The sequence below is a fragment of the Erpetoichthys calabaricus genome, chromosome 12 (genome assembly GCF_900747795.2).
Source record: "Erpetoichthys calabaricus chromosome 12, fErpCal1.3, whole genome shotgun sequence".
NCBI classification, from domain to species: domain Eukaryota; kingdom Metazoa; phylum Chordata; class Cladistia; order Polypteriformes; family Polypteridae; genus Erpetoichthys; species Erpetoichthys calabaricus.
Window position 1 is genome coordinate 72,932,823 of NC_041405.2, and position 12,731 is coordinate 72,945,553.

Sequence of the window (12,731 nt, forward strand, 5' to 3'; positions counted from 1 at the left end):
TATACGCTAGGAAATGGGTGTACATTAGAAGTGCAGTTGCCAATTAAAATGCATTTAATAAAATAACGGAAATAAACTGTATATTATAAAACAAGGGTATTATGAAAAGGCAAAGAGGGACTCAATAAATATAGTTAACAAAAGTATGTTAAATTATATACGTTCCTGAGATTCATTTTCTTTCCATGAAATATTTAAAAGCACAAAAGAAAACAGGTTCAATTCTAAAAGGTTTTGTTTGGGACATAGTAATTAATAATTAAAAAAACACGCGTCTCCTGTGCTAGTGTATTAGGTATAATGAAATGTATGAACATGTTTAAGTGTACAAAGAAGAAAAAAACACTTTTCTTCTTTCTGTAAATTTAAAGAGACAAATGAAGACAATTTTAAGTTTGCATTATAGATTTTTCTGAGAGTTTACGCTTTTTTGGGATAATGCGACATTTTGAGGGAGGAAAGCGCTCTCTTGGATAACGTTTTGCAACCATTTGTTTTGAACTATATTGAAAGCAGGAAATTAGTATGCGGTTTGCAATTTTCGTTACTTGCTGCATTGCTAAAAAAGTATTTGCCATTAAATAACTTTTATTTTGCTGTCATCTGTTTTTATTTATGTGACCCGAAAGCACATGAAAAACTGGAGATGAATATGGTGACTGACAACCCTACTGTCTTCTACGTGACAGATGCCGTCAGAGAGGAGGCCGCCCTTGGGACCGAAATCTCTCATCCAACGATCGCCAGTAGCCAGTCCTCTTCAAGTTCCGAAAGTCTAATTCAGGAGATGGAATCTATATACTCAAATTACATAAAGTCTCATCAGATCCACTGTCTAGACGAGAAATGCATGCAGTCAGCAAAGGAGAAGGATCTAGAAGAAGAGAAACGGTTCGCTGGCAAACCGCACAGAACAGGCAGCGAGAGTGTAGGGAGCAAGTGTCTCTCCCCAGAGCATCCCGACAGCAACTCTCCGAAGAGAAAGCAGCGGCGTTACAGGACCACCTTCACCAACTTCCAACTGGAAGAGTTGGAGAGAGCTTTTAGGAAGTCCCATTATCCGGATGTCTTTTCCAGGTATGAGATACTTCAGGTGGGATCTATGAAAAGAGCCCCTTCAAAGTACAGGAACGGTGTGTTCCGTGCGATCGGAGTGAAAATATGGATTGCTTCTAAACTGCACTCTTATTACCTCAGAACATTTGGGAAGAATGCTTAAAACGATTAAACCATTTTCAAATTGCACAAAATTTAGGATATTGTGCAGGTAATTTGTTTTAAAGTTAAAAGAGAAAGTTATATGCTGATTTTAGGATTAGTCACATCAGTCCATCACAGACACTTGCATAATAAATAATCTGTAGAGTTGATAAATCACGCATTTCTTAATCCAATAATTATCATTCTATCTAAATTTGCAAACTATTAAACACCGATTTTCACTCACATATGTCGTAATTCTGTATAAATAATACTGCTTCTGCATTTTTCCATGTGGGTTATTCCCCAGAAATCACTGTATTTACTTGGTTTTTCTCCGTTCAGTGTTGGTAGGTGTCGAATTCCCTGGGACCCGTGAGTAACGAACGTTCTTACATAATGCCTTTTGTTCGAATTATACTTCAGATTAAAGATTATGTATCTGCTGCATTATATGATATTTGAACACAAAATATAGATCATGCTGAAATAAGATCGTATATCAGAGAGCTAAAACTTGTACCTAAATAGTTTTGGTTTATGAATTAGTATTAAGTATTAAGCACAATTCTGTATAGTATTTTAAGGAGGCTTCAACTGATTTGTTTGAAAAACACCATTATGTTATAAAATATTTTTGAATGTGTATGAATGAACTAGTTTACGTTTACTGAAAATACTGATATCCATCTGTTTTCTGAATCGGTTTAATCCATCTCACAGTCGCGGGGAGCTGGTGCCAATCCTGACGCAGGGAGTCAAAATATTTGCAACGCTTCTCAGATTCACTATACGCTGTGTATGTTTAAAGAGTTTACAATTACAAACACAATTGTATGCATTATTGACTCCTCATCCCGTGATTAAGACATTCAAAGCCGGATTCTGCCTTACGTTTCATGCAATTAGGAAAGGCATCGGCTCCAAACAACCTTTTAGTGACGAAAACGGCATCAGGACGTCCTGAAGAGAATACCCTTTGAAGTGTCCTAACTTTTGATATACGTTATGTTAGTTTTACTTACTTGTTAAGGTATCTTTTTCTATCGAAGAACTACAAATACATGCCTTTCAGTCTGTTTTACATTTAGTTGCGCACAGTACTTCCCCAGTTAATTCATTTTTTTAAGTAGCCGTAATTATTCAGGCATGGAAGCTTCGGAACTGGCCTCGAATACCCAGAAACGCCAGCTCCAAGTCCCCGCTTTTTTTTCTCTCGTGTTCCAAATACGTACCTTTTAGGATGAAAGGAGATGAACGGTTCAGGTATGAATGCGGTGGCTGTGTGTGCCCTACAATGTCCTGGCATCCTGTCCAGAGTTTGTTTCTGCCCTGAGCCGGGTAGATGAATGAGCTACGTCACCCTAAGGACGCGTAAATCTAAATTTAAATTATACATTCACCTTCTTAGCCCGGCAATGAACGCACACACACGTTTAGCGTTAGTAAAATGTGCCTACACGCCTGGGTCACTTGTTTCATCAGACTTGGAAGGAGCTGAAGAATGGCACGATTCCGATTATAATAGGCTACCAAAGCACGGCGTGATAATTTTACGGTAATGAAGTCGGTCGTCTTTTTTAATATCGCAGCATCATCAAACCTTTTGAAATGATTTCTTGCCAATTGTTTTCCCTTAAAACAAGCACTTGTATCTTCCTTTTCTCTTTTCAGAGAAGAACTCGCAATGCGCTTGGATTTAACAGAGGCAAGAGTACAAGTATGTTTTTAAGCTTTTCTAAATGTTATAATAATAAATATATATTATTTATCATAAACCTTTTATATCTACGTCAGTGTAACTTGTTTGCACTCTAGTTTACCTATTTTATATGCCCCTATATTAGTTTGAATATTTTCAAAGGTTGTAACTGCTAAATAAGAACTGTAAATGTAGTGTTCAGAGAACTTTTTTACATTTTCATGGAACTGCAGTACAAGTGAATACTACATTATACTACAAAAGATAGATTGCATATCAAATTGTAAATAATGTCCATGATAACTCAAGAAAGAACCTAAGTAAATGTTTTGCAAGCTCTACATTCACATTTATTTATTTAGCTGATGCTTTTATCTAAAGTGACTTACAAATCATAAATGCAATGGAGCACTGGCAGGTTAAGTGATCTGTTGAATATACTGTAGATAGCTGAGTTGGAAACAGATATATGAATAAAAATGAATGTTAGCTTAAACATTATGAACCAAACTGTTAGCGGGCCCTTTACATTATTTATATTAAACATATAGCATCCAAAGTACAGAAAAAGAAAAGCTAAAATGAATGACTAGCTTTCAGATCTATTTCTCTGGCTATTGATGGGCAATATCGAGATCAAAAATTTTCTATTTTCTATATCTCTAGATATTACAATAAATTTTTTTAAAAAGTCAATTTAAAAAAAAAGTAACAGAACAAAAAATAAAGGACAAGCATACTCATTGAGCATTTCTATTCAGCATTTTTAAAGATTTGTTTCAAACAGTTTGTGCCTTTCATACAAAGTAGCAAACTCATTATATTTGGTTTAGAAGTCAAAGATAAAAAAAAAAAAAAATTCCGAAAATCATTATCAGTCCATAAATACTGTAAAGGTGAAAGTGACATAAATTAAGACAAACAACATGCTGGTATTTCTTGGTGGGTAATATAAATACTGATCAAGCAATGCATGATTATGAATCCGTTCAACATCCACTGCATTTTATAAAGGTAATAATTTTGAATTGATCTTAACAATGAGAATAGTACTGATCAAATAATGGCAGCACTCTTGTTGTTTTCTTTCAGGTTTGGTTTCAGAACCGCAGGGCTAAGTGGCGAAAGAGGGAGAAGGCTGGCTTGCTGAGTAATATACCTGGACTGTCTCTTGGTGCTCCGCTGGGTCTGTATTTGGATATCCCACTGAACCAGACCATAGGTTTGGATCCAGCATGGAGATCTGCTGCACTTCCTGCCTTGGGAATCCCTCACTCGTCTCCAGCTTTGAACCCATCAGGGCTGGGCAATCTGGGCCTGAACACACTAACCTGGGCTTCTCTTTTTCGACATTCCCTCATTCAGCCACATTTCAACAGGTAAACTCACATTACATGACCATTGTGGTCCTTGGTAAGTCAGACATGTAGTCCAGTCACAATTCTTCATGAGGACCAGCATATTATAGTACACCGTGACAATGAAAGCAGAATGAAACAATAGTCCTTTGAAGTGAAGTGAAAATAGCAGAAGAAATGAAAACTATTTTTATTAATTTTAAAGGTGCTTATATGGCATAAATAAATTCATAATACATTTCACTGTATCTTGCCTGACACTGTGAGCCTAGTTCTGTTTACAACGAGGTGTCTTCTGCATGGAGTTTGCATGTTTGGTTGCATGGGATCCCCCCACTTTCTAAAGATGAGTATGTTGGATTAGGGAACCCACTCAGTTCAGTTTATAGTAGGTACGGGTGTGTGATGGTGCTAATCAGTTCCAGCAATATCGGGTGCAAACTGGGAGCCAGCACAGTTTTTGTTACTAAAGTCACTTGACTGAGTGCGGACAAGCGTGCCCTACTGTGGACTGGTGTCTTATTCAGCACTGGCTCTGACCTTGTACTTGATGGTGCTGAGGTGAGATTCAGCCCACATAATCATTTAATTTAATAAATGAACTGATGGATGAATGCACTGTCATATAATAATAATAATAATAATTCATTACATTTATATATCTCATGTAGATATTTTGCTAACTTATTGTTTTATTTATGAAGAGATTTCTAATGGTTACATTGTGTACATTTTTCGGTATAAAGTAAGGATTTGTCACCTTCATGCATAAAACGAATGGGCTTATAAATACACATTTTTAAGAATGCTGCAACACAGTTCTTCAGCTCGCCAGTGGTAGTAGCTGCTGGGCTTTATTACAACTTACATAAGTAATGATGACCTTGTGGTTATTTAGACTTTTACTATCCTGTTTCCAAGCTTAGACTTGAGGATTCTTAATTATCTCTAAATCAGTGGGGTTTTTTTCCCTAAAAATAGCCAACCCAAGATTTGGTAAAAATTTTACTTTACATGAGGTCATTCTGCGTCCTTAATGTACCAATTATGGGTTATGCGTTAAGGTTTAACTTGGGGATATTTCATTTTAATGAACAGACCTCTTAGGTAGACCTGCTTGTTCATGTCTCTAGCATCTGGACCTGTGGCTTGAAAACTGAATGTAATGCAGAAACTCAATTTAAAAAAAAACTATTGAGTCATAAAAGGAGGGAGAACTAAGCACAAACTCAAGAATCCATATGCCACAACATTAAATTGAAAACCTAAATAAAGGATGTTCCCAAAATTAAAAAACAGAAACAAAGGTTAAAAGCACACTTGAAGGCTTTATATTCTTTTCTAAAGTTTAGATCCATTTTCATATTACAGAATTGTCCTGATGCAGCCCTTCATTATAAATATCAATATACTACTTTACTATTTGTCACATAACAGGATAATGCTAAATTGGCAGAATGAATTCAGAAACAGAAAATCAAGAAGTTGACCTAATCATGGCATTTTGTTACCACCTGTATAGTTAACCCAATTTATTATACCGTAAAGCAACAACGTGAATAGACTAAAATTGTCTTCTATGTGAAATAAAGGAAAATAGACTATATGGTTGCCATGTGAATACAATGTGGCAAAAGAGAGGCTCTGCACATGCATTTGGTTCAACAATTTTAGCCCACCTTTTTATGAACAGAATTGACTTTGGTTAGTTTCCAATTGAATTGAACTGAATTAAACTCCTTGAAATATTCCACTAGTTAAAAAAATATATTATTACACATACACACAATGGACTCAAAGATATAAAAACACATACACACATACATACAGTATATATGCAGTATATGAAGAAAACACCATAGCATAATGTCCTTAAACCCACTGAATGAAATTCAGAGTTTATAAAGCCAGAGCCTATCCTGGTAGCATTATGTGCAAGTAAGAAACAGGGCACCAGAAAGTCAGAGTATCTGGAAGAAAACCTACACAGACTCGAAGAGAAATACAAATTCTACATGGACAACAACTGGGTACAGTATTTGATCTCAGATCACTGGGTAAACACTCAAGCAACATCACTACCCACTGTGCTATGTATATGTCATCCTCACTGCTTAATATATAATGTGAATGCTAGTGTATCATGTTTTCATTTCACATGATTTACTGTATTTTTAGAAGTGTATGGCAATCTGAACCTTTTTAATGAGAATTTTACAATTTAAGAAAACATGTAATCTTTTTATTGGGCTACGAGAATCCAGGTCCTGTCCTGACAGAATGGGATACAAGAGGGAAGCAGCTGTAGAGGGACACACTCATTCATACTGTAGGGATTTAAAATTCACAGTTCTGCTAACATGCAAGGCTTTTGAAAGTAAGACAAAACTGGAGTACAAGATAGACATTTGCATATTGAAAGACCATTCAAACCTCAAACAGTGGGAATCATGATTAACATGGTCAATGATCAGTGTGACAATTGACTTCTGGCATATAATAAAAATACAAAGACTCACGGAAATAAATTTGTTTAATGTACGCCAACTTTTAATGTACAGACACAAATATAAGACTTGAGTAAACACACTATTCATGGAAGGAGGTCCAAAGTAGTGAGCATCACAAACTCACAGTACAGTTGACCTTAATTATTGATTAGGAGTTAATTTCTTTTAATTTACACATGGGTTGACTCCAGGTGGTGCATCCTTTTCTGCTAAAGTACCTAAGACTGGGTGTAAGTCTACCCATGCAAGAGACTGCCACATGGTTGAATGAGTTGGCATTTCTATTTATCCTTTACTCTTCTCAACAGAGATTAACAGAGACATTGTCTAAATTGATACTTTTCTCTTTGATATCCTGAAAGGTTATTATTAGAAGTGGTGTCTGCAATTACTTAATGGTGTATTTTTGAGGCATTTTTATTCTTTTCCTGTTTTTGCTTGGATTTTTATTAATTTCCACAAATCATTAAAAAAAATAGCAGGGGCAGCTCTTTGTTTGGTCTTGATTAGCCCAAATTATTCAGTGTCCAGTCACTGTGTATTTTGAAAAAGAAAGATCATATGGCCTTGTGTAGTTTATGATGCACTGGTCCCCATCCAATGCTGGTTAATTTCTTTTGCCATTGGTGTCTGGGTAGTGTTCAGCTCCCCACAACCTTGATCAGGAAAATGGTAGACATTCAAGGTTTATGTCATTTTGGTAAAGTTTTTAAAGTTCTGCCTAGAACTAGTGGAGAATGTCACTTGGTTATTTACATTGTATTCAAGAACAGGAACATCCATTTTCCAACCCGCTGAATCCGAACACAGGGTCACGGGGGTCTGCTGGAGCCAATCCCAGCCAACACAGGGTGCAAGGCAGGAACCAATCCTGGGCAGGGTGCCAACCCACCGCAGGACACACACACACACACACACCAAGCACACACTAGGGCCAATTTAGGATCGCCAATCCACCTAACCTGCATGTCTTTGGACTGTGGGAGGAAACGAACAAGAACATCAAAGTCATAAATAATGTCTCTAGTGAAAGTATCATGCCCTCCTTAGCATCCTGTCATTCTCGTGTGTCTACAGGTCTCATTCCAGATATGCAATTTATTGTCATGTGAGATCCTTCATTTACTTTTCTAAAAATTTTTATGTCATTATTAAACATTTTAATTTCTTTATGAAGGTTAATTGTGCAACAGAAAGTTGTGCACATAGTCACCTTTTAAACCGAGAATGACACCATAGCCACTCTGCAGTGCTGCCTAATGACATCACTTTAGAAGAAAATGAGCTTATAAATAGCATGAAATCGACTCTCTAGGTTGAGGAAGTGTTTTAGAGAGTAAAACTCTTCTGATTCTGCAGTTACTTCTGCTAGAATATACTATTCTTTCCAGAGTCAAATGTCAGTAAAACACAGAGTTCAGACTGTGAAATCTCTCATGTTAGTCTCACCTCCATGATCAAGAGCATGGTCAAAGCCATTGTTAATCACTATGCAAAATTGAAGCTAGAATCAGTTCAGCTAATTTTACCAATTTACCATTTGAATTCCTTGATGCTTGTTAGGTAGTCTCTTTTACAAGGCCAATGTAAAAGGACCTTACATTCGAAGTTGGTCTTTTCATGAATTGGCTTGACTACAGCAAAATGTAATTTTCAGATCATAAGTGTGAAGGATTAGCAGATTATTCACACATCTGTATAGAGTTGTAGCCAAAACACAAACTGATATAAAATCAGCCAAGTACATTGTGATAGGGAAAGCAAAAAAAAAAAATATAGTGAGATTCAAAAGTGAACAGTAGCATTAATCAATCATACTGTAAATGTAGTGTGTGTGATGGTACAATGAAAAGTCAGTCTAAGAGAGAGGTGACTAAATTTGGATCCTAGAAGTGACCTGCACCATCGATGATAATGAACATTGAGGACATCATTTCAGTTGTCAAGTAGGTTTAATCAGTTTGTGATTAAAGAAGAGTATGTTCGAGTTAATAAGGTACTAGCACAACCTGATGGAAAGCTTTATGTAATCATCTGCCAATTTGCAGAGTACGTTTTATCTAGTAGAGTGTCACAGACAGCTAGAGACTATCCCAATAACAACAGGCACAAAGCTGGTGTCATTCCTTTGTAACACATGCTCATGCACACTTGAACCAGTCTAATTTAGAGTTACCTATTATCCTGTAAACATCAGTTTGGGTAAGGTATTGATTTTATTAATCTACAGATGTGTCACCTGATTTATTTAAAACAATGAATGCATCTTCTTCTAAGAAGTGGCTTCCATTACCACAGGGGTACTATAAAGTTCATTATGTTATTCCTCATGAATGCATACTGAATTTATGATTGCCAGTCGCCATAACAATATGTCTTTGGAGTGGGGAAAATAACTAAAGCCCCCTGAAAAAATCTGCACAAATAAAATGAGAACATGCAATTTGTAGGCACCCTTCCCAGAAATAAAATATAAAATTAAGTCAAAATGTAGTGAAGTGACAGCTGTAAAAGCTGTGTCACCTTGTTGCTCCTTGTATATTACAAAAAAAGACATATATATACTGTATATATATGCTGTAATTGCTTAGTTATTAAGGCTACAGCCATGACTGAGCCAGAGTATTTATATTTTACTGTAGTTTTTATTATTATTTTATTAAGTTAATCTTTTATATGTATTAGTTAAAGAGCTGTTACAAGTCTATGAAGCACCTTTCCGTCTAGTGGCCACTGAGGTGCTCTATACTCAAAAACTAGCATTTGTTACTATTTATGAATTTAAATACTCCATAAGGATATACTGTAGCTTGCCTCTATATAAAGGTCGACCTAGTCCTCCAAGAGAGAGAATGAAGAAGTGTCATCTGCTGTATGCTGCACTTCTCCGCAGCACAGAGAATTACCTTCTCTAACCCACTTAAACCTTAACAGCTTAACATTTGTGTGCCTAATTGTTAATTTCTGTTATTTCTGTGTTCTGTTACTATTTTTTAACAGTCTATAAGGTAATAGACACTTAAATGCACATTGCAATCAGACCATACAGTATATGCATGGCTGTCTGGGCTGATGTTTCAAAATGTTTAATATTTTAAACAACTTCCTAAAAATGATCTAGTGCCTTGTTATGCAGGCCCTGTGGACTTGTCAGTAGTTATTTGGAGCAGACAACACAAGGTAGTAGTTTTAGATCTTTACCTGAGTCTCATGACTCCATCTTGAGACAGTTGGACCTACCGGTGTTCTTAATGGGTAGACAGACAGAGTGATTTAGGGCTGTTGCCTCATAGCTTTGGAGTCCTCTGTTGAAATCCCAACCTTGCTATCCCATATTGGGGTCTGTATGTTTTCTTGTACTCTGAGTTTCTCCACATTCCAGACATCCTGCACATCTCATAGTCTGGTATTTGGTTCATGTGTGGTTCCTACCTTGCAGCCAGGGAAGCTCCCTGACTGCCAGATAGCCACAACTAGATTAGTAAATTTGGAAATGATTGACTAATTATTTAAATAAATTGTACTGACATGATCATCACCATGAAAGATACCATATAAATGTATTCATGAATATGAATTCTTGGTCTTAAATTGGTGTTTGCGGAGAGTTACACTTGATTGGAAGACCATGATGCTCTTTTGCTTGAAGTCATTCTAATGCTTGTTTTCTCCATTGTTTCCAATGCACAGGTTTTTTTCTGCAGTGAACCCATTAATGGGGACAGCTTCATTTCTACTTAAACCTCCAGGACAGGTCTTTGATTCATCAGCACCTCCCTTGATGTTAGACGCTACCAGCAGCGATCGGAAATCCTCCAGCATTGCAGCACTGAGACTTAAAGCTAAGGAGCATGTTGTGCATATGCCACCACTTGACACTTAAACTGATGCTTCTGGGGTAGGCCATGGATAAGCCTTTTGGAAAGGATCCACCATCACCTGTCCCATCTCTAGGCTGGATTGCCAGGATAAAGCTGTTCCAAAGAAGGGGGCACTCTGAACCAGAAAGAAAATTGTGCCTAGTGATAAACATAACTTACTGTATGTCAAAGCAAAACCATCTTGTGTTTGCTTTTCCTGTAACACCCAAACCATACTGTCAGGTTAAAATACACACAAGGCAAGAGGTGGGTGGCACTGAGCAAGTTAAACCTCAAAACAGCGTCATTCCAAGGACAGATGCTCTACAAGGTTTTTGCTTTCTGCATTTCCCTTTTTTTGCGTTTTTCTTGTCACTTCGAAATCTGTATATGCTTTTTTCTTAGGATGTATCTACCATCTTCTGTGGCTGATTTAAGAAACAAAAGCTCAAGCTAATTTTGGGAAGCAGATCTTCAGAACATCATTTTCACATATTTTTGAAATTCAGCAGCTCAATTAACATTTTTAAAAAATATTTTAAGATTTTACAGTCACAGTCATTTGCTTGCATAAATTTCCCAATGATAGGAGATGCAGTAACATTACCAGATTACAATGTACATACTCAATCAAAGCAGGTCAATGTTTCCATTTTTTATTTCTTTTCTTTATTTGAAACATTTGTTTTAGAGTTTTTGGTACCCTGTCTGATACTGGATCCTGCTCTTCTCCATATGATGCTAGGATTGGCTGTGGTCATCATTGGGATAAGCAACTTAATGAATAAAATGAATGAATGGATGACTTTAAGGGTTTTTACCCTTTGTCATTTATATTCTGTTTACCAAATTTAAAGAATTAGGGGTTCATCATTATTAGGGTACAAGACAGGAACCAACAATGGACAGAGCACCAGTTGACTACAAGGCACATTCATATGCATGTCATATGATCAAATCATTATTTTGACAAGTAATTAAATATACTGTACGTGTCTTTCGTGATGAATGAGAAAATTGCAGTATCAAAAAAAAAACCCACACAGGCACCATCAGAATATAGAGAATAGAAAGAAAAAATGAATCAGAGTCAGAATTTGAACCCAGTTTTCTGGAATGGTTTGTCAGAGGCACTAACCACTGAACCACTCTTTCAGCTTTACTTGGGCATGTTCAGTAGTATTTGATAAATATTCAACTTACATAGCTTTTATTTGTGCATAATTTTTTTAGGTATCTGAGTTTTTTTTTGCATGTGAGGGATTTAGAGAGACCAGCATGTTCATTACCAAGTAGAGTATTTTCTCATGGTGGTCCTTAGCCAGCAGAGTCGGTGCAAAGTCTGACGCTAATGCACTGGTGCCATTTGTAATGTTAATAATAATAATTCTTGTATTTATCTTTGTGCAAATTCTCACTGATTGTGCATTTCTTTCTTTATTTAATCCTTTTTCTGCACCTATTTAATTTGATCCTTGTGATTAACTGCAGAATAAAAGAGTTATAAACTGTGTATAGCGATTAGTGCTGAGCCTCACAGATTGAGGAGACCTGTTTTTTCCTTCTTTTTGTACAGTTTGCATGTTCTCCTTTTGTAGGTTTCCTCCAGATACTCCTACATTCCCAATACACGAAGGCTGGACTGACTGGTGCCTCTGATTCAGCCTGTTGTGAGTGAATGTAGATGTGTGTGTGAGTGTACCATGCATATCCAGGGTTATTTCTGCTTAAGGCATAATGTTCAGTTCTAGGTATCAATTTATTGGAATAAGCAGATTTATAAAATATATGGATAGACAGGGGCAGCACAGTGGCGCAGTGGTAGTTCGCTTCCTGGGTTGTCCCTGCGTGGAGTTTGCATGTTCTCCCCGTGTCTGCGTGGGTTTGCTCCAGTTTCCTGCCACAGTCCAAAGACATGCAGGTTAGGTGCATTGGCGATCCTAAGTTGTCCCTAGTGTGTGCTTGTTGTGTGGTGGGCTGGGGTTTGTTTCCTGCTTTGTAGTCTGTGTTGGCTGGGATTGGATCCAGCAGACCCCTGTGACCCTGTAGTTAGGATATAGCGGGTTGGATAATGGATGGGTAGACAGAACTTATATACTTC

The 12,731-nt window shown here is 36.9% G+C and overlaps 1 protein-coding gene across 1 annotated transcript; it reads left to right on the forward strand.

The window, feature by feature from the left end:
* The first annotated feature begins 632 nt into the window (after positions 1 to 632).
* Positions 633 to 11,052, forward strand: LOC114661509 (aristaless-related homeobox protein-like). Its single transcript, XM_028814647.2, has 4 exons — positions 633 to 1,077; positions 2,875 to 2,920; positions 3,995 to 4,281; positions 10,461 to 11,052. Exons 1-4 carry the CDS (start codon positions 647 to 649, stop codon positions 10,651 to 10,653), a joined length of 957 nt encoding a protein of 318 aa, XP_028670480.2. The 5' UTR covers positions 633 to 646; the 3' UTR covers positions 10,654 to 11,052.
* Positions 11,053 to 12,731: the final 1,679 nt, after the last annotated feature.